The 19,926-nt window shown below is 34.9% G+C and overlaps 1 protein-coding gene across 1 annotated transcript in view; it reads right to left on the reverse strand.

The window, feature by feature from the left end:
• Nucleotides 1–19,926, reverse strand: part of HOOK1 (hook microtubule tethering protein 1) — a 60,458-nt gene that overhangs the window by 39,667 nt on the left and 865 nt on the right. Inside the window, exons 2-5 of the mRNA XM_064589059.1 lie at nt 13,209–13,294; nt 7,133–7,205; nt 3,578–3,628; nt 2,255–2,387 (exon numbers count right to left, since the gene is read on the reverse strand). Coding sequence (XP_064445129.1) covers nt 2,255–2,387; nt 3,578–3,628; nt 7,133–7,205; nt 13,209–13,294 — 343 coding nt within the window. The remainder of the gene's footprint in view (nt 1–2,254; nt 2,388–3,577; nt 3,629–7,132; nt 7,206–13,208; nt 13,295–19,926) is intronic.

Here is a 19,926-nt window from a genome sequence, read left to right on the forward strand (position 1 = left end):
TAAACAAGAGAAGATATTTGCAAGTGATATATCCAATAAGGGGTTAATATACAAAATATATAAAGAACTACTACGCCTCAACACCAGAAGTACAAACAATCTCACTAAAGAATAAGCAGAGGGCCTGAACATTTTTCCAGAAAATAAATACAAATGGCCATCAGATACATGAAAAGGTGAACAACCCTAGTCATTATGGAAATGTCAATCAAAACCACAATGAGATACCACCTCACACCAGTCAGAATGGCTAAAATAAAAAACACAAGAAACAACAAGTGTTGGCGAGGATGTGGAGAAAAAGGAACACTTGTGTGCTGTTGATAGGAATATAAATTGGTGCGGCCACTGTAGAAGACAGTATGGAGGTTTCTCAAAAACACAGATAGAGAAATACCATATGATCCGGTAATTCCACTACTGGGTATTTACCCAAAGAAAACCAAAACACTAAATCAAAAAGATATATGCACCCCTATGTTAGTGCAGCATTATTTATAATAGCCAAGATATGAAAGCAACCCAAATGTCTGTCAAGAGATGAATGGAGAAGATGTAGTGTATGTGTGTATATATATACACATATATATACAATGGAATATTACTCAGCCATAAAAAAGAATGAGATCTGCCATTTTCAACACACGAATGGACCTAAAAGGTATAATGATAAGTGAGATAAGTCAGATAAAGACAAATACCATATGATTTCACTTAACATGTGAAATCTAAAACAAAATAAAACAGAACAAAACAAACAAATGGACTCTTAAATACAGAGAACAAGCTGGTGGTTGTCAGAGAAGGGGTGAGTGGGAGGATGAGTTAAACAGATAAAAGGGATTAAGAGGTACAAACTCCCACTCATAAAATAAATGAGTCACAGTGACGAAAAGTACAGCATAGGGAATACAGTAAATAATATTGCAATAACATTGTATGGTGATAGATGGTAACGAAACTTATCTTGGTGAGCTTTGAGTAATGTACAGAATTGTCAAATCAATTTGTTGTATGCCTGAAACTAATGAATGTCAATTATACTTCAATAAAAATAAAAAATAATTATAAATAACCAGTAACTGAAATAGAAACGAAGCATTAATCGAATAAAAAATAAGAAGGATAACAACAGAAAAATTCTAGATTTATAAATTAATTGCTATTTGTCAATTTGTAATTAAACATTTATGGAAGTTTTCCATAAGCAAATTCTCCTTATTTTGTGAAAAAAACCCAATATATAGATCTTTGACATTTTCTCTAAGTGAGAAATAAAAGCCTATGGAGAAACACTCACTTGCCCTAGAAAAAAAATAGCTAGTTGATGATAGAGATGGACTAATACCAAAGTTTTCTGATACCCAATACTTGTTCTTTTTTATTAATAAGCAATTAATTTCATATATTTTATTTTCCTCCTTCCTAAATTTGTTCTTATTGAATTTAACCTGTTTCATATTTTTACTTCATTAGATAGATAAGACTGAATTTATCTTCTAAGATCCTGGTTTAAAGTACTATACAAACTTAAGTACCCAACATATTCTTATAAAGGTGATGTACTAAGACCAAGTTTGGATGAATCATACAAAAAACATCAGCATCAAAAATCTCACTACCCAGACTGATGCAAGCCCTGAGGGAAATAAATCTTGGCCTGTTCAGTTCATCATTTCATTCACTACATGCATCCAAAAATGATCTTTTGTACTCATTAGGATATGGATCACAGTGTTTGTATATACCAATATAATATACCAATTCCATTTATGTCATCAGACTGCTTAACTGGAGGATACACTAGACAGGCATTCTTCTGAAAAGAGCAGAATATCACTTCAAGAGGCTTGGATTATAATTTAGTATCTGCATATTTATAAAAATCTTAATCAATCTAAACTTCTATCTTACATATGAAACAGAAAATGTATCAGATGAATAAGTACAATTTTTACTGAATATCCACTAAGTCCTAAGCACTGAACATACAAATTAAATTAATTAAACTAAAATACATTTAATTTAGTCACTGACTATAAATCTCAGAATCCAGGTACAAATAGGATACTTAAGATTTGTAGCTTTTTAATGGCAGAACTGGGCTAGACTTAAGACCTCCTGGGTTACATTTCCAGGTGCTCTGTGACAAGATGTAGTAGTACATTTTTATGCTACTTTCTATAACAATGTAGGTTGTTTCTAGAAAGTAAACTTCCCCAAATTAACTTTGAACTGATTGAAATTCACTTACCTTGCTTCTTTTCACAGTTGACTGCACAGCCTAAAATAAGCTGGAGCAATCTTCCAAGCTCCACAGAATCTGAACATTCAATTATTTGGTTTAAATCAGGGATAAGTTCTTCAGAAATCTGCTGCCCCAAAAACTGCAGTATTAAGACAATAAATTAGATCACTCATTTCTGTAGACTACAAAGAATTTATTACATTACATTACAAGGAAAACAAACTATAAATAGGATTGTGAAATGACTCAGATAAATTAACAAAGTGATAAATCCGTAATTATTGACTGAAACCAGTTAGCAAAGTTGAAGCAACATCCCAAAATTTTGAGTAACCAACCAATAGCAACTAAAATGGTTTTACATCAAATAACTTTGATCCCACTGTCTGAGGGATTAAGAAACCCCTAGACTGATCTTTTATGACAAAAACTTATGCCTTTCCAAAAATAAACAGATTTATGTTAAGCTGAAAGATAAGCATATTTTGATGCATGACTGATTAATAGTAAACCACAGTATAAACCATGACACTTGCACATGAACAGCAAATCTAACAAATCTAATGGATTAATCTTTCCTGGCCTTATCTTTATTTTTTTTGGCTCATTAAAAAGTTTTCTTGGCATTAAAAAGCTCTAAAAATGAGTTTGAGGCATTAACAGGTTGAAAAATTTCAATCTTAAAATTACTGGAAAAAATTACAAGTATAAATATGTGACAACTTTAAAAAATAGAAACCAAGTCTTTTAATGGCAAAACCAAACCCAAAGTTTTTTAAACATAAGCAATAAGCTTTCTTAGATCAAATAATCCCACTAGAGAACTTGTTATGATACTAAGAAAAAAAAAAACCTACTTGAATAATGTACTACCTAAAGTGACTTTAATACTACTTTCACTTTGCTTTTTTCCCCAATTTACTTGCACAAAAGCATAATTTCACAGTATACCTTTGTTGCTGTTTGCACTGAGAAGGTCAAAATAATACTTTACATAGGAAATACTTCAATTTAATTATAAAGTCTACTTTACAGCATAGCATAAAATCAAATCATTTAGAGATGACAGTAATTCTCTTGGAGAAAATAACAAATTTCAAGAGTATCAGTATAGAAGCAACATTATTTTACAAATCAATATATTACATTTAAGCCTGTTCATGTTCACAAAATTTGAGTGTTCTGAAAATGGCAAAAAAAAAAAATACATTCTAATTATGAATTACATTTTAGTAAGATGTTATAAACAAAAATCCAGGTTATTTTTTGGTGTCAATATAAATATCATATAGGATTTTGTATTTAAACAATGTCAGATGTTTTTCATACCTCACTGTAATAACTCATAATTCCTTGAAGTACCTTCTTTAAATTACTAGCCTAATGGGGAAAAAAAGAATAAGAGTTCAATAAATTATTTCAAATTAGCAATGAAAGAAAATTTATGCCAAGGTGAAAGACAATAAAAACTCTGGCCTCATAAAAATGACAACAAAAAAACATACATTCGAGTTTTATAAATACAGGTATATGATATTTTTTAAACATGAAAGCTTTAATCAGAATTTGATTAAAAGTATCTTTATGCTTTCATAGATTAACCAGAGTGGTTCTATCTATCTACCTATTTATTTATTTATTTTTAAAAGATTTTATTTATTTGACAGCAAGAGAGGGAACACAAGCAGGGAGAGTAGGAGAGGGAGAAGCAGGCTTCCTGCAGAGCAGGGAGCCCGATGCAGGGCTCGATCCCAGGACTCTGGGATCATGACCTGAGCCAAAGCAGACGCTTAACAACTGAGCCACCCAGGTGCCCTGAGTGGTTCTATTTAAAGTGAGCTGCAATGAAGTACCAACTTTAAAGATTTAACTATGAGCATGTCAACCTCCAGTCACAAGTGAGTATTAGGGTTTCTATTTATTCTCTTGCCACAAACAATAGACAACAGGACAAAATACAAGGAACGACGTTTTCCAAGCTTTAGCCACTGGACAATATGGAGGAGGAAAACAAAACAAGATGAGCCCAACTCTAGTCCAAGATTTCTCTCTGGAGGCAATTTTCATTCCATGAAATAAAATGGTAGAAACTAAACAAAGCCTGATGTTCTCACTGAGTTAAGGAGATAAGACATCAGAAGTTCAGGAAGGTCAAGGGAGTTAGAATTTGCAGGGCAGACAAAGAGGTGAGCCCTACAGCGAGAAGATGTTTCACAAATTTGCACAGTGTTTGTCACTTTCAGCTGAATACCAATTTGCATGTGCATGGGTGAAACTGAAATTAAACAAAAATAATTTCACTTTTTTTTTTATTTTTTTCCCCAGTCAAGAATAACTTCTGGGGCGCCTGGGTGGCTCAGCCGTTAAGCGCCTGCCTTCGGCTCAGGTCATGATCCCAGCGTCCCAGGATCAAGCCCTGCATCGGGCTCCCTGCTCCGTGGGAAGCCTGCTTCTCCCTCTCCCACTCCCCCTGCTTCTGTTCCCTCTCTGGCTGGATCTCTCTCTCTCTGTCAAATAAATAAATAAAATCTTTAAAAAAAAAAAAAAAAGAATAACTTCCAAGGAAAAAACAATCCAAGGAATTTTAAGCTGAACAATTCCCAGAGCTTACACAGGGCCAGAAATTGTTCAAATTCCCACCAGTCACAGTGAAGAGACTATCTGCATCAACAAGCACTCACTAAAGACCCTGGTCACACCTTAGTAAAGGGTCTAACCTAGCCCTAGAGGAAAAATAATTCTAGATCTCCTAACCTCCAAAGCTTCGAAAGGATCAAACCGATTCACAAGTATCTTAACTGCCTGCAAGAACAAAGTCCAACACTCTTTAAAGGAAAACAAAAAATCCGTCACTCAACAATGAAATTCATACTGTCTAGCATCCAATAAAAAACTACTACATATGTGAAGAAGCGGGAAAATGTGGATCATAATAAGGAGAAAATTCAGTCAATAGAAATGGGCCAAGAAATGAGAGATGAAAGAATAAGAAGACAATAATGTTAAAACTGCTAGCTTCAATTTGTTCACAGATTTAACTGAAAACAGGAATATAAGAATAGAAGTGTTTTCTTAAAGCACAAAATAAAGAAATGGTCTCTAGATTAAAAAAAGGAAGACTCAACTGTTAGGTGTCTACATGAAAGACCTAATATAAAGACAGATTAAAAGAATAAAAAAAAAGATACACTAAAGCAAAAAATAATCATAAAACTGGAGTGGTTACTTTAATATCAGACAAATTAGACTGCAGAACAAAGATTTCCAGGGATAACAAAAGGCCTTTCATAATAATAAACAGATTCATTCATCAAGAAGACATTTAAAAATTGATGTATATAAACTTAATAACAGAATTCAAATTACATGATTTAAAAGTTAACTAGAACTGAGAGAAATCAACAAATCCACAATCACTGTTAGAGATTTAAGGACTCCTCTTCCATAACTGATAGAATAATCAGACAGAAAATCAATAAAGATATAAAAGATGCAACAGTACTATCAATACATTTGACATAATCCATCTGCAGAATACATGTTGTTTTCAGGTGCACACAGAACATTCACCAAGACAAACCATATGTTAGGTTGTAAAATAAGTCTCAATAAATGTAAAAGAATTTCTTAATACAGAGTTATGTTCTCAAACAAAAATGGAATTAAATTAGAAATCAATAAATACAAGAAAAGTACCTAAAAAATCCTCAAATATTTACAATTTGAAATAACTATTTCTAATCTACCTGTGGGTCAAAGGAAACCACATGGGAAATGAATGAATATTTTGAACTGAATGAAAATAGGAACACAGCATGTCAAAATGTGTGGGATGTGTAAGGCAATGTTTAATATTAGGAAAATAAAAGACCTAAAACTTATGATTTAATTTTCCACTTTAAGACACAAGAAAAAGAAGAGAATATGTAAGTAGAGGAAAGGAAATAATAGGGAAGAAATCTATAAAATAGAAAACAAAAGCTAGTTCTTAAAAAGAAACCAATAAACTTGAAAAATGTCAAGCCAAACTTATCAAGAAAAAAAGAAAAGACACAAATTGCCAACATCAGTAGAGAAAAAGGATACATCACTAAAGATCAGAGTCATCAACGTATTTTTAGCAAAACAGTTAAGAACAACTATATGTCAACAAATTGGATAACCTAAATGAAACCCAGTTAAGAACAGTTAAGAACAACTGTATGCCAACAAATTGGATAACCTAAATGAAACACACAAATGCCCTACAAGACACAACAAAACTGACCTAAGAAGAAATGGAAAATCAGTCTGGTAGTTTCTTAGAAGGTTAAATATATACCTACACAATGGGATACAATTACATTCAGGAATTTACCCAAGAAAAATTAGATATATGTCATTGCAATTGTACCCAAAGTAGGTAAACACAGAAACAATTCCAATAGCCATTAACAAGTGAATGGGTAAGCAAATTGTGGTGTATCAATGTAATGAAATACTACTCAGGGAAAAAAAAGAAAGAAAGAACTAATACAGACAACATGGATGAGTCTCAAAAACATCACAGCGAGTGAAAAATGCCAGACACAAAGAGTAACAGAGTATATAATGTCTGATTCCATTTATATGGAACTCTAAAAATCTACAGTGACAGAAAGCAGATCCATGGGGCCAAGGGAGGAGTGGGGATTAACTGGGAAGAGGCATGTAAGTGCATGTTTTGGGTTAATGGAAATGTTCCACATCTAATTATGACAGTAGTTACATAAGAACATACATAACTCAAACTGTACACAATAAAATGCACCCTTAAATTAATTTTTAAAAATGATTTAATTGAGTTTAGTGTTAATTTTAAAATCACTGTTTGGATTAAGTGCTTCTACTACTTATTTTGTATACCTTTATTCTCCAGTTGTCACCAATATCCTCTTTAATTCGGCTTAACCAAGATTCATTGAACCAAGCTACATCACTGAAACAAAAATACAAGTGCAAAACATTAAGATGTTTTTGTTACATAGAAAGCATCAAATTAAATCAATATATCAATATTTATATCTTAAAGCTTGCCCTTAATAAGAGTAGTAAATATTATTTAAATGAACCCACTGAATTTTTAGTAATTCCTAAGGATTTCTTTTGTAATTTCTCATAATAAATTACTTAATTCATTAACATCTTCAATTTAATAAACATTTACTAAGTATCTCATACTAGATACTCTGGTAGCAGGAAGATGTAAAAGTCCCAATCCTAAAAGGGGGGGGGGGAGAAGAAAACTAACATTTTAATGTGTCTACTCTGTATCAAGCACTGTGCTTGCTGTTTTTCCATAGTGCAACATTTCAATATCATAGTAATTGGCAAAGGATTGGTTATGATTATCCTCAATCTTACTCTTCAGGGAACTGAGGATGAGAGAAGATAAGTGATTTTCCCAAAGTGACACTAGTATATGGCAAAGCCCAAAATAAATCTATTTGATTGTAATTGAGTAGAATGAGTGTAATGAGAAGTCTACAAGGACAAATTTAGTTTTAAACTTGTAAAGTTAAGTCATATTAATATGGAAGGCCAAGACAAAGAATTGCTATATCAGTTTTTTAGGTTTCAAAGAATAACATTTGACTATAGTGAACTGTGTTAATAGATCATACATATTCTAAACAAATATTTGGATGCTTGCTCTGAGTAAGGAATTGAGCAAGATTAATATGAAGATGAATAATTTACTACATGACTCTTAGGGAAATAACTATTAAAGTGGGAAAGAAAAGAGCACAAAAACTATACTCAAAGGAGAATGAGAGAAATGCTGTAATCGTTAAACAAACACTACAAACTAACAGAATAATAGTACTAGCGGAGGTCTTCGAAGTCTCATCTAAATTTTTACTTCACACATAAGCCAACAAAAGTGAGGGAAGAGGGGCGCCTGGGTGGCTCAGTCGGTTAAGTGTCTGCCTTAGGCTCAGGTCAGGATCCCAGGGTCCTGGGATCGAGTCCCATTTTGGGCTCCTTGCTCAGTGAAGAGTCTCCTTCTCCCTCTTGCTCTGCCTATTTGTGCTCTCTCCTCCTCTCTCTCTGCCAAATAAATAAAATCTTTAAAAAAAAAAAAGTGAGGGAAGAAATCAAAGGGATTCTTTTCCAATGCCTGAAGTTAAAAATGTAAAGCTGAAACTAGAACACAGTGCTTAGCTTTTCAGAAATCATTCTGCCTCAGATGCTCTAATATAGAAGATACCACTTCTGACTGGGGTAACCAAAAATGACTTAGCTGTTTCTTTTCTTTTCTTTTTTTTTTTTTTTTTAATTATAATGTAAGCCCTTGCATGGCAATCCAAATTTATTGAACTACTGATGCTAAGTTATACAAAATTGCACCACTTTAATTAAGGCTTTTAGTTTACATTTGGCCACCTCAAAGTAGTTGTAACATTAGGTTGGTCAATTTAAATACTGTGGCTCCCTGTTGGATAGACACACAATCTTTACACCCAAACGGTTAATGCATACAAAGCAACAAGGCATTGTTAAATAAAACAGCAATAGTTACTGCAACTTAGGCCTTGTGACCAATTACACATGATTAAAATTACTTCCCACATTCACATCCACAGTACTCGTCCACCATTTAACATCTCAACCAAAACGTTACACATGTGAAACAATCACTAACAGGCAAAAATACTAAACCTGTATATTTGGTATTGCAAATACACTTATGCATGAGCAAGCAAGGGATTCACAGTGAGAATCTACAGCTGCAGAAGCCTGAAAATGATTTACAAAAATTGTTAAATCATTAAAAAATTGTTTGAAAATATACACTTCTTGTTGTAGACCCCCACTGTACACACAACTATAAACATTGTTCCCTATGTAAACAAAAAAAGGAAACATATAATAAAAGATTTGAAAAGTCTGGACATTTCCTTCCCAACAGATATTAAAGGCAATGTCTTTAATCTAAGACATTATACTGAAAGGACTATCGTATTTTAAAGACAAGATCACTGTCTCCACAGGTTTTTTTAAAAATTAAAAAAAACTATATAGCTGTGTTAATCAAAATGCTTATTTGTACAATACAATGATAATGACCTTGAATTTCTTAAAAAAAATTACAATAAGACTTAGCCGTTTCTAATTCATCTATGTGGAATCTGTAGCCATTTTCTTCTGAGCAAATTAACATTAATTTTATTCAACCTTTCCCAGATGCTAAGGCTACAATTACCAAAATAATTTGGCTAGATGTATAAATGGTATATTTCTAACAAAGTATTTACCTAAAAAGTCTGATCCATAAATGAGTCAAACTGTATCAAAGCAAATGCACTTTCTTTTGACATCAGATTAAGTGAAATAGGTAAACCAGTTGTGATGGTTACTTTTATGTATCACCTTGGCTAGGTCATTTTTTGCTCAAACATGCTTGGATGTGGCTATGAAAGTATTTTTTAGATAATATTATCATTCAAATCAGTGGACTTTAAGTAAAACACATTACCCTCCATAATATGGGTGGACTTCATCCAATCAGCTGAAGAAAAAGAATAACCTCTCTCAAGAAAGAGTGAACTCTGCCAACAGATCGTCTATGGACTCTAGTTACAACATCAGCTCTTCTCTAAATCTCTGGCCTGCAGGCCTGACCTGTGAATTCTGAACTTGCCAGCCTCCACAATCACATGAGCCAATTCCTAAAAACAAACCTCTCTCCCCACCGTGTATGTGTACACATATACAATAGTATATGCCCACGTCTTATTGATTCTATTCCTCTGGAGAACACTGACTACTAAACCAGTCTTCTAACTGACCCTAAAGATATCTTGATATAGGATTCTTTAATTACCTCTAGAAAATGGATCTCAACATAACCTCTTCTAGCTTTCCTCCTTTTATCTTGTGTTCCTCCTTGTCTTTCTTTCTACTCCAAATCAACTCCAGCCCTGTGTCTTAGTCTGCTCAAACTTCCATAACAAAAGACCACAAACTGGGTGGCTTACACAACCGTAATTTATATCCCACAGTTCTGGAAGCTGGAAGTTCAAGATCAAGATGCTGGCAAAATAGGTTTCACTCTCAGGTCTCTTCTCTAAGCTTGTAGGTGGCTGCCATCTCGCTGTGTGATCACATGACCTCTTCTTGGTATGCTCAAGTGAACTCTCTAATGTCTCTAAGGATCATAATCCTATCAGATCAGGGCCCCACTCTTATGACCTTATTTAACCTTAATTATTTTTCAGAGGCCTCATCTCCAATATAGCTACACGGGGGTTAGGGCTTCAACATATACATTTGGAATGGATACAAACATTCAGTCTATAATATCCTGAGAAATACTTTCTAACTTGATTTAGGATTTCTAGCCTCCAGAATTATGAGAACAAATTTTTGTTGTTTTAAGCCATCCACTCTGTGGTACTTTGTTATGGAAACCCTAGGAAACCAATGCAGTTAGTTATAATTTTTCCCCATGTGTTTTTTAAATATCTACATATATTTTAAAAATACATATATATATTACGTATTCAGACCAGAGATAATAATTAGGAACTTGTAGAACCCTAACAGTAAGTCTGTGACTCCCCATGTCTAACTTATATGGTTTGGGCATTGATTTTCATTTTTTAAAGATTTATTTATTTATTTTTTAGAGAGAGTAAGTAAGCACAGGGCAGTGAGGGGGGGAGTAGTGGCAGAAAGAGAGGGAGAGAGAATCTTAAACAGACTCCATGCTGAGTGCAGAGCCTAATGTGGAGCTGGATCTCACAACCCTGAGATCAGGACCTGAGCTGAAACCAAGAGTCAGACACTTAACCAACTGTACCACCCAGGTGCCCCAGGCATTGATTTTTATGATCTTATTCTTTAGCATACTTGCCTCAGGTAAATAATAAAAGAATTATTCATTTAATGTTACTACTTCCTTAGAAAGCAAAATTTCCCTTTTCATTTCAGTAACAACTTTGATGTGATTTGATATGAGTCACAATTGCAATCAATGCAGTACATAATAGACTGTAACATATACAAAGTGCTTTGAAGTGTTCAAAGAAATATGGTAAAATGTGCTCTTTTAGCAGGAATATGATATACTGATCCAACTAGGAAAAAATGTATGCTTCTAAGTTTCACTAACAAATCCAGACCTCTGGAAAGCTACCAAACAAGAAAGGGATTCAAAAAGAAAAATAAATTTTAAATAATCCTTAGATGATAAGGAGGCTTAGATAGCTAAGTACATGCAAAAACAGGCAAAGCAAAAAAGAGGTTTCGATCCAATTTTAGGTCAGTCTTATGTTTTATGAAGAAAGAGAGCTTTCTGATCGGTGGGCTATTATATTATTCTTGCAGAAAAGTATTAGAAGATAGTAAGAGACAAAAAAGAAAACAAAAAAGAAGAGGAAAATCAGAGAGACAGAGGATCAGCAGTGACAGCAGAATCCAACAGATTATGGAAAATGAGTTGGTGATAAAGGGTAGAGTTGAGCTAAATTTGAATTGGCCCTACTCTAAACATCAGGTACAGTGTTAAAGTATAGGGAGTCAAAGAGCCATTGTATCACATCATGGTAAAAACAGGTCTCATCCATTGTGTTATAGCATAAAAGCTACCAGAGCCACCACAACACATATAAATAAGAGCTCTGGATGGCACTGTTGAAGTTAATGAACGCATACCAGCCTTACAATCCACACCAACCACAATGTAGCTGCATCTACACCAATACCCACAACATATGGCAATAAGCAAAGGCAAGGCATACATTCTAACGACAAAAAACAATGAGGACTTTTCCCAAATCAATATCAAGAATGCTTGCTTCTGACCAATGAAATCACTTTGAAACTAAACAGGGTATAAATAAAAAAACGTTTAAGAACCATTTTTAAGAAAACAGGGGAGGGAAGGCATATTTTAGAAGACTACCAAAAAAAATGTTAACATGTTAAGTTTGTCTCTTAACGTGTTAATCTTGAGTTAACCATAAAATCTGTCTATTCAAATTACATCATGTTGAAGATGCCAAGCAACTAGAATTTTGACATTTTAAGTTGTCTTTCTGAGGGTGAGAAGGAATTTTGGCAAATCCATCTAGGGGGTTTTCAATGTCAATCACAACAAACCTTGACAAAATGATGGCAATAATTAAATAAACAATTTCTGGCTATAAAACAAGTGGTAGAGGTAGGATTCTGGTCTCATTGAAGAATTATCATAAAAGTAAGCAAATACAAAATCAATATGACTATCAATTAATAAATTGGCTCCATTTGTTCCTACTAAGGGTAGAGCTCATATTGTAGATGTTATAATCATAATCCTTGCACAATGTTTGGCAAAAATTGGGAAATAATGGATTTATGAGCTTCTGCTACTATATAATTATACCTAATGGGTCTAACCCAAACAGAATTATTAGTTAAGATTCCCCAATATTTGTGACTTCAAATTTGTTTTATACCTCATTTCATTATTAGTGGAGTTATAGAAGTTCTACTTGTAATTCAAATATAGATTTTAAAATTTATTATTTTTCCAAATCTGGTATTTATATTTCAGTTATCTCTAAAGTAATAATCTTCATGCATTGATACCTTCCAATGACAGTAATATAACTGGGGGGAAAAAACATTATAAACAATTATACCAGTCATTTAAACTGTTTCTTTTCCAGTTACTCTAACTTGTGAATGTGACCAGAACAAGCTTAAAATTAAAATCTCTTAAATAGATAAGAATCCTGTTTGCTCATTTAGTTAAGATCTATCTCTGTGAATAAGCAAGGAATAATCAAGTGGTAAACTTTTTTGTTCCCCAGATGCAATAGTGCCTTGGTACCATATGGCTGTCAGGACTTCATAGGATACAGTTTCAGTGACTTTTAGAATATGAGTCTAAGCTTTCTTCCTTGGTACTGGGTTTACAATTCTTTCAAAATCAGTCTAGACCACTACTTACATTTGATGAAGAACTTGTGCCATGGCAACTCCATTAGTCAGCTGTGTGACATCCTGACAAGGTGCATCAGTATTGAATGTCTGCAGCTAAAATGACATAGAGCAGATGACTTTGCTGCCTCTTTATACTTACAGGGTAGTGTTACCAACCCTCCCAAACGTACATACATATATACATATATATACACACACACACACATATATATATATGAACGAACATCATCAAGCTAAAAATTGTCCTGTTTTGTTTAAATTCAGACTGTGCCAAACCAATGAAACTATATTAATAAGTTTCTACGGCTATGTAATATTTTTATAAAAGTAAACACTTAACAATTCATAAAATCATGAATAATCATACCTAAAATAGTTAAATACACTGATGTAATGTATGAAGTACTTCAGAATTTCTGAAAGCCGCATATAATGCTCTTAAGATAGACAGCATTGTGTTCATTTTTAGAATAACATCAGAAAAAGCTTTAGGAAAACCTATTATTTCAAATTAAAACTTCATTCACATCATGTGGTAGGACAACAAAGGCTAGAAATGTCAAGTCTAAAACTACTTAATTGGGGCGCCTGGGTGGCTCAGTTGCTAAGTGTCTGCCTTTGGCTCAGGTCGTGATCCCAGGATCCTGGGATCCAGCCCTGCATCGGGCTCCCTGCTTCACGGGAAGCCTGCTTCTTCCTCTCCCACTCCATTATTTTATTAAAATAAAAAAATTTTATTTTAAATAAAATCTTTAAAAAAAAATAAAAATAAAAAAATAAAACTACTTAATTGACCAGTGAGCTCTGAAATAAGGCAGGGTCTTAGCCTGCCATCCAACAATTAGTCTCAGGGCATGAACGGTCCAGAGCCCACCCATCACATCAAGTTGTTTCTATCTACTTCGGCTTTAGATATTACTCTTTTCAAATCTCTATTTGTTAAACATTCATGTACCTATTAAAAAGAGAAGTGGGGGTGCCTAGGTGGCACAGTCGGTTAGGTGTGTGACTCTTGTTTTGGTTCAGGTCGTGATCTCTGGGCTGTGAGATCAAGCCCTGTATCGGGCTCCACGCTCAGCGCAGCATCTGCTTAACTCTCTCTCCCTCTCCTTCTGCCCCTCCCCCGCAAATAAATAAAAGAGAGAGAGAGAAGTGGAACTGTGGCATCTTTTTCTAATAAGCAAATATAAGACAGAAGAATTCTTGAAAAGCAAATTACAACAGAGCTACAATGGTTCATATGCTTCCTAGAAAACTCATCTGAACCCATAATGATCTTAAATTAAATACACTATGATTCTCTTTTCCTATACATATTCATCTCCTTTACTATTCAATTATTATTCCTTAGTTTACCACTTAAGTATTGTAATCTGATACAATTCTCTCCCCATGATTCACTTTTAGTGATTGTTCATTTTGAGATTCTACAAATCTATCTCCATTATCCTAATACAACATAGAAGGATGACACAGACAAATAAATCTAGACATAGTTACTTTCAAAGTATACATACAAAGATACTTTACTGAGATCCTTACTCTATGTGGGCACTGTAATATATGATGGGGTTACAAAGGAAAATCACCAGTTTTCTACCCTCAAGCAGTTTCAGTCAAGAGTTAAGGAGAGTAGAAAAAGACATAAATTATTTCTAGAAAATGCCATTCCCAGTCTCATGACTACATTATGCACAAATTATTCTGAAATAGATGGGAGTTAACTAATTTAATTAGGGCTTGTACTTAGGAAAGAATTCTTAGAGATGATTCCTGAACAGAAGGTCTTGAGTAAAGAAAGGGCCAAGACAAGGAAGCTTCAGGAAATAGAAACATTATAAGAGCAAAAATACATGAAAGGAAATGGTATTTTTACGCAGCATACAGTTCAGTATTACTGGATTTCCAGTGCAAAGAGGAAAGAGAAGTGGTGACAACCAAGGGGGTTGGGGGTAAGAAAACAGACATGGGTCAGGACTCTGGAGGGCCATGACAAGCCTGGACTTACCCTTGATGGTATCATCCTTATAATAGGAAACAGTAGAATAGTTTCTACCTCAAAAGATGGTTGTGAGAATTAAATGAATCAGCAAACAGCAAATTTAGATCAGCACCTGGCACATGGTACAAGCTCAACAGCTGTTAGCAATTAACTGTGATTCAGGGTTTCTCAAAGTTTGGGGTTGAAGAACAATAAGTATCAGAATCTCTAGACATATTAAACCAGAAAATCCCTAAGAGATTGTTATGCACATCAGTTTTTTAGAACCATCGCTCTGGGTGATAATGAATCCCTGAAGAGTAGTAAGGAAGAGAGTGACACCTTTAGCATATTTTGAATAGCAGCAATAGTGACAGAGAAAGGAAGAGAGTATTTTACACCTGAGTCGGTTAGAAGGTTCCTGCAATGGTCTTGTTGATAAAATGGATGGCTTAGAGCTAATTAAGGTAATGCTAACTAAGAAGACAGAATGAATTGATGGAATTTAAAATATAAAATAATAAGGATTTTGCAATTAAGTGGATGTACAGGGAAGAAAAACCCCAGGGCATCTTTAAAAAGAAGACAATCATATACTTTCAGGTAAAATGTGGCTCCCACTTTTCAACCCTTCCTACTGACACTTTGCTTCATTAACTTTTTACAAAATGGATATGATTAGTTATCTAAAAAGGATGATTTCGGAAGCACAGAATATCAAGCAAAATAGTAAAGAAATATGTAAAAGTAGTAGTAGTTGCCTTGTTGCCCACCATGTCTAGATTAAGATCAATTTTTCCTTCCTAAGACATGGAAATCGGAGTCTCCTGAAAGTTCTTTAACTAGTTGCAAAATAAATTAGATAACATAGAATATAAATTCATTTGGCCAAATAGAAAGGCTTTATAACCAAGAAGAGTGAATAAATTAAAAAAGCTCGGTATGGGTAAGGAGGCCAAAACAGAGGGATGAAGGAAAAATGTCTCCTCTCATAGTATTCTTCAGAGAGCTGAAGAAAAGCTAAAGTCTTTTAGTGAGTGGCCCAAAAGGGACAGACCGGGCTTCTATCAGTAACCACAGTGTTCTGGCAAATAACCATCTTAGTTTCTTCTTTATCTTTAAACAAAGCAAATAATCAGAACTGTGGAAATGTTGTTCCTGAATTGCTTCAATGTAAATGTCACCAAAATCAAGAAAAAAACAAGGATTTTCATAACTAACAGCCAATGAAAACTCAACTTTGGGTCAGCTCTATTCTCATATTCTCCTCCTCCAAATGCTCTTTTCAGAAAGAAGATTATTGTTCTGAGTTTCATGGTTTTCATAAAAATGATTCAGCCTTTAATATTTTTTGTTAATTTGGGCATATATTTGGCATGAGTTTTTCCTTCACCTGCCTGTCAAAGTCAAAAAACACAAGAACTAAGAAAGCCATTAAAACAAATATGGTTCAACTCTGATTTTATTGGTGAAATCGAAGTCCAAAAATTTTAAATTTCCAAATGTCACAGAACTAAGAGGCAGAATTAAATTTATCTTCATATGAATACTTAAAACTCTTAAATACTCCCTCTACCTTGTAAATGGTGCCCAAATTTATCCTCCAGCCCTGAGTTTTTTTGCTAAGTAGCAGTATAACATTTCTAAGAACTATTTTAAGATAAGTTCCATATTATAAAATATAACTTAATAACTGCCAAAAAAGGCATCTCTTTACTAGCCAGCTTTTCTTTATGACTTCTCAAATTCTGTTAGTGTTGCTTCTACTGTCCCAGAATACTGTCTCATGCTGAAAGAACACAGTCTACTACCGTCTTCTCACCTCCATGATTTAACCCCATCATAACTTTTTAATCTTATATCTCCTACTACTTCCCCTCAACATGTAACATTACTCAATATGGCAGGAAGCACATTAAGAGATGAGAGATATCATGACAAGATGTGTATTCCACTACCTCTTTTTGATCTACTGCCAAAGGAGACCATTTACATTACCGCCAGGGGTTCTTCCCTGTGTTTAGAAATTCATTTCCCCTGATTTCTACTTGTTGAAATCCATCAATCCTCTATAATAGTTAGAAGTTCATCCCTGGTATCTAAAAGAACCTACTTAATGGTGAAATACTGGTCTCTGAGGTCAGGACTAAGACAAGGATATTGACTATCACCACTTTGATTCAATGTTGTACTGGAGATTCCAGTCAGTTTCTTGTTCCTGGGGACAGAGCAGAAAACTGGTCATACAAGGGCTCTGACCCCAAGGAACAAATAGGATGACTTCAGAAAGTGTTACATGTTATAGACACAAAGGAAGTGGGTAACAGGTTACAAAGGATAGGAGTGGGGGGCAGGGGGCAGGTAGGTCATTCACTGTTACTGATTCTGAAAGATGACAACAGATCTGAAGAACTGAATGGTGAAAAGAAGCCAGCCACTAGAAGAACTAGAAAGAGACTATTCTAGGCAGAGGACAGAAAAGTTAAGAAAGACCTGATGTATTAAAAACAGCTTAACTTCCTCAAGAAATAGAAAATCAGTGCAGCACAGTAGGCATGGGGAGTGTGGCATCAGGAGAGTCTGGGGAAACTTGGGGAAGTGTAGTGACATCAACAATGCAGTGGCTGGCAAAGGCAAAATAAGATACCAATGTTCACTGGGAATCATCTGGAGAGGTAAAGAGAGGCCAACAGATAGGTACCCTAGAAACCAAGGCAGAAAATCATTTCACAAAGGAAACATCAAGTAAGATAAGGATAATATATAATAGTTTGCCAAATCCAGGAGGTGAAGGCCTTAGAGAAAAGAAACTCAAGTGCAGTGGGTTGAAGAGGGAATGAAAGTTCAAGAAATATAAAGGATGAGTATTAAAAAACTCAAATAATTTGACTGCATAGGGAAGGGGAAATACTGTGTGGTTCTAATAGAGAGTGATGGCTCTTCGTTCTTTCTCTTTAAGATAGGGAAGATTTGAATAAGTTTCGAATAATATGTTGAGAGGAAGGAGCCAAAGGAGAGGAAGAAGTTGTAAATACAGAAAGAGGACAAATGATAGAGCAAAGTTTTAGACGAGGTAGAACGGATGGGATCTAGAACTAGAGCCAAAGATAAGGAGGTCATTCTCCTGAGGGGAGAAAAGCTAGGGGCTCAAACAGGGACTGATAAAAGTTTGCAAAGAGAAACATGAGGGGAACTGTGTGGTTGTTCTTAGTCTTTATATGGCTGGGCATTGTTATGGGAACAGGTAGACTTGGCTGTAGCAGCATGTGTAGAGGCAACAATCTGCACAATAATTCCACTATCTCTGTAGTGTTTCAGCAGCCTTAGAACTGGAGACGCAAATAACCTATTACTTCCTGTCATCTATACCATTTTTGCAGTTTTTAAGGAATATTGCCTCGCATTGTAAAAATGCACAGCTCTGTCTACCACTCCAGCAAAAAATGTAAAGTTCTTTGATTATTCTCAATATCTGTCTTTCTCAGTGCCTTGAACAAAGTAGGAACTCAATAAAGACTGGTTCAAAGAATGGATATAGTCACATAACATTTTAAAATACTGCAATACAATTCAAGAAAATCCTATACTTCACCACTACCTCATATAAGTCAATGACATCATAAAGACTAAGTTTACTACTTACGTCAGATGTTTGGAGCAATAAAGTAACAGATTAGGATACACCCTTTAATTAGCCGCTTGTTTTAACAAAACACATCATTAAAAGTAATGTTGCCTTATTTCATGACAGTCTTAAAATACAGCATCTAAATCCCAATCCTTATTTTATTTTATTTATTTATTTATTTTAAAGATTTTATTTATTTATTTGACAGAGAGAGACACAGCGAGAGAGGGAACACAAACAGGGGGAATGGGAGAGGGAGAAGCAGGCTTTCCGCGGAGCAGGGAGCCCGATGCGGGGGCTCGATCCCAGGACCCTGGGATCATGACCTGAGCAGAAGGCAGACGCTTAACGACTGAGCCACCCAGGCGCCCCCCAATACTTATTTTAAATGAAAATACAGATGAACAGTTAGCTAATTGCTTTTAACTCAGAAACCCTATATACTTGCATTCCACTTACAACAAAAGCTATTTACCTCTACACTGTAAATGCTGCTTTAAATTATGGTTATTTCCAGTAGACTTCATAGGTGGCCAGAAACCTTCTCTGATTTCTCTCATTTTTTTGAACTACTCAAATTAGGAGATTGCTAGGGAATCTCACCAACCAATTATCACCTCCTGATCCAGTCTGTATACATTCCATTATGCACACACCCCTCTACACACAACTAAACAACTAGCTTGGGGATGGGCACCATCAACAGCACCTTGTGGACAGACCATTAAGCATCAAACTTGCCCAATAAGGACTAGAAACTACACCTGAATGCCAGCTCTCTGATGGCTGAGCATCTCCAAAAGGTGAGACGTCATTTTACTGAGGGGAATAGTGGGGACAGATTCTGCCTGTCCAAACCTAACACAAATTAATTAGAAATACTAAACACGCACAGGGGCACCTGGGTGGCTCAGTGGGTTAAGCGTCAGGGTCTTCATCTCAGGTTCCTGAGTTCAGGCCCTGCTGGGCGCAGAGCCTACTTTAAAAACAAAAACAAAAACCTAAACACGCACAAAGTGCAAACGAAATGCCAAGTGTTATTTCGTTTGCACTTTGTGCGTGTTTAGGTTTTTTCTTTAAAGAATATGCTGTCCACTGGAGGGCGAAGGGGGGGCC

Source organism: Mirounga angustirostris, unplaced genomic scaffold (assembly GCF_029215605.1).
Source record: "Mirounga angustirostris isolate CCGP_5_RB_7025 unplaced genomic scaffold, mMirAng1.0.hap1 SCAF_4, whole genome shotgun sequence".
NCBI lineage: Eukaryota > Metazoa > Chordata > Mammalia > Carnivora > Phocidae > Mirounga > Mirounga angustirostris.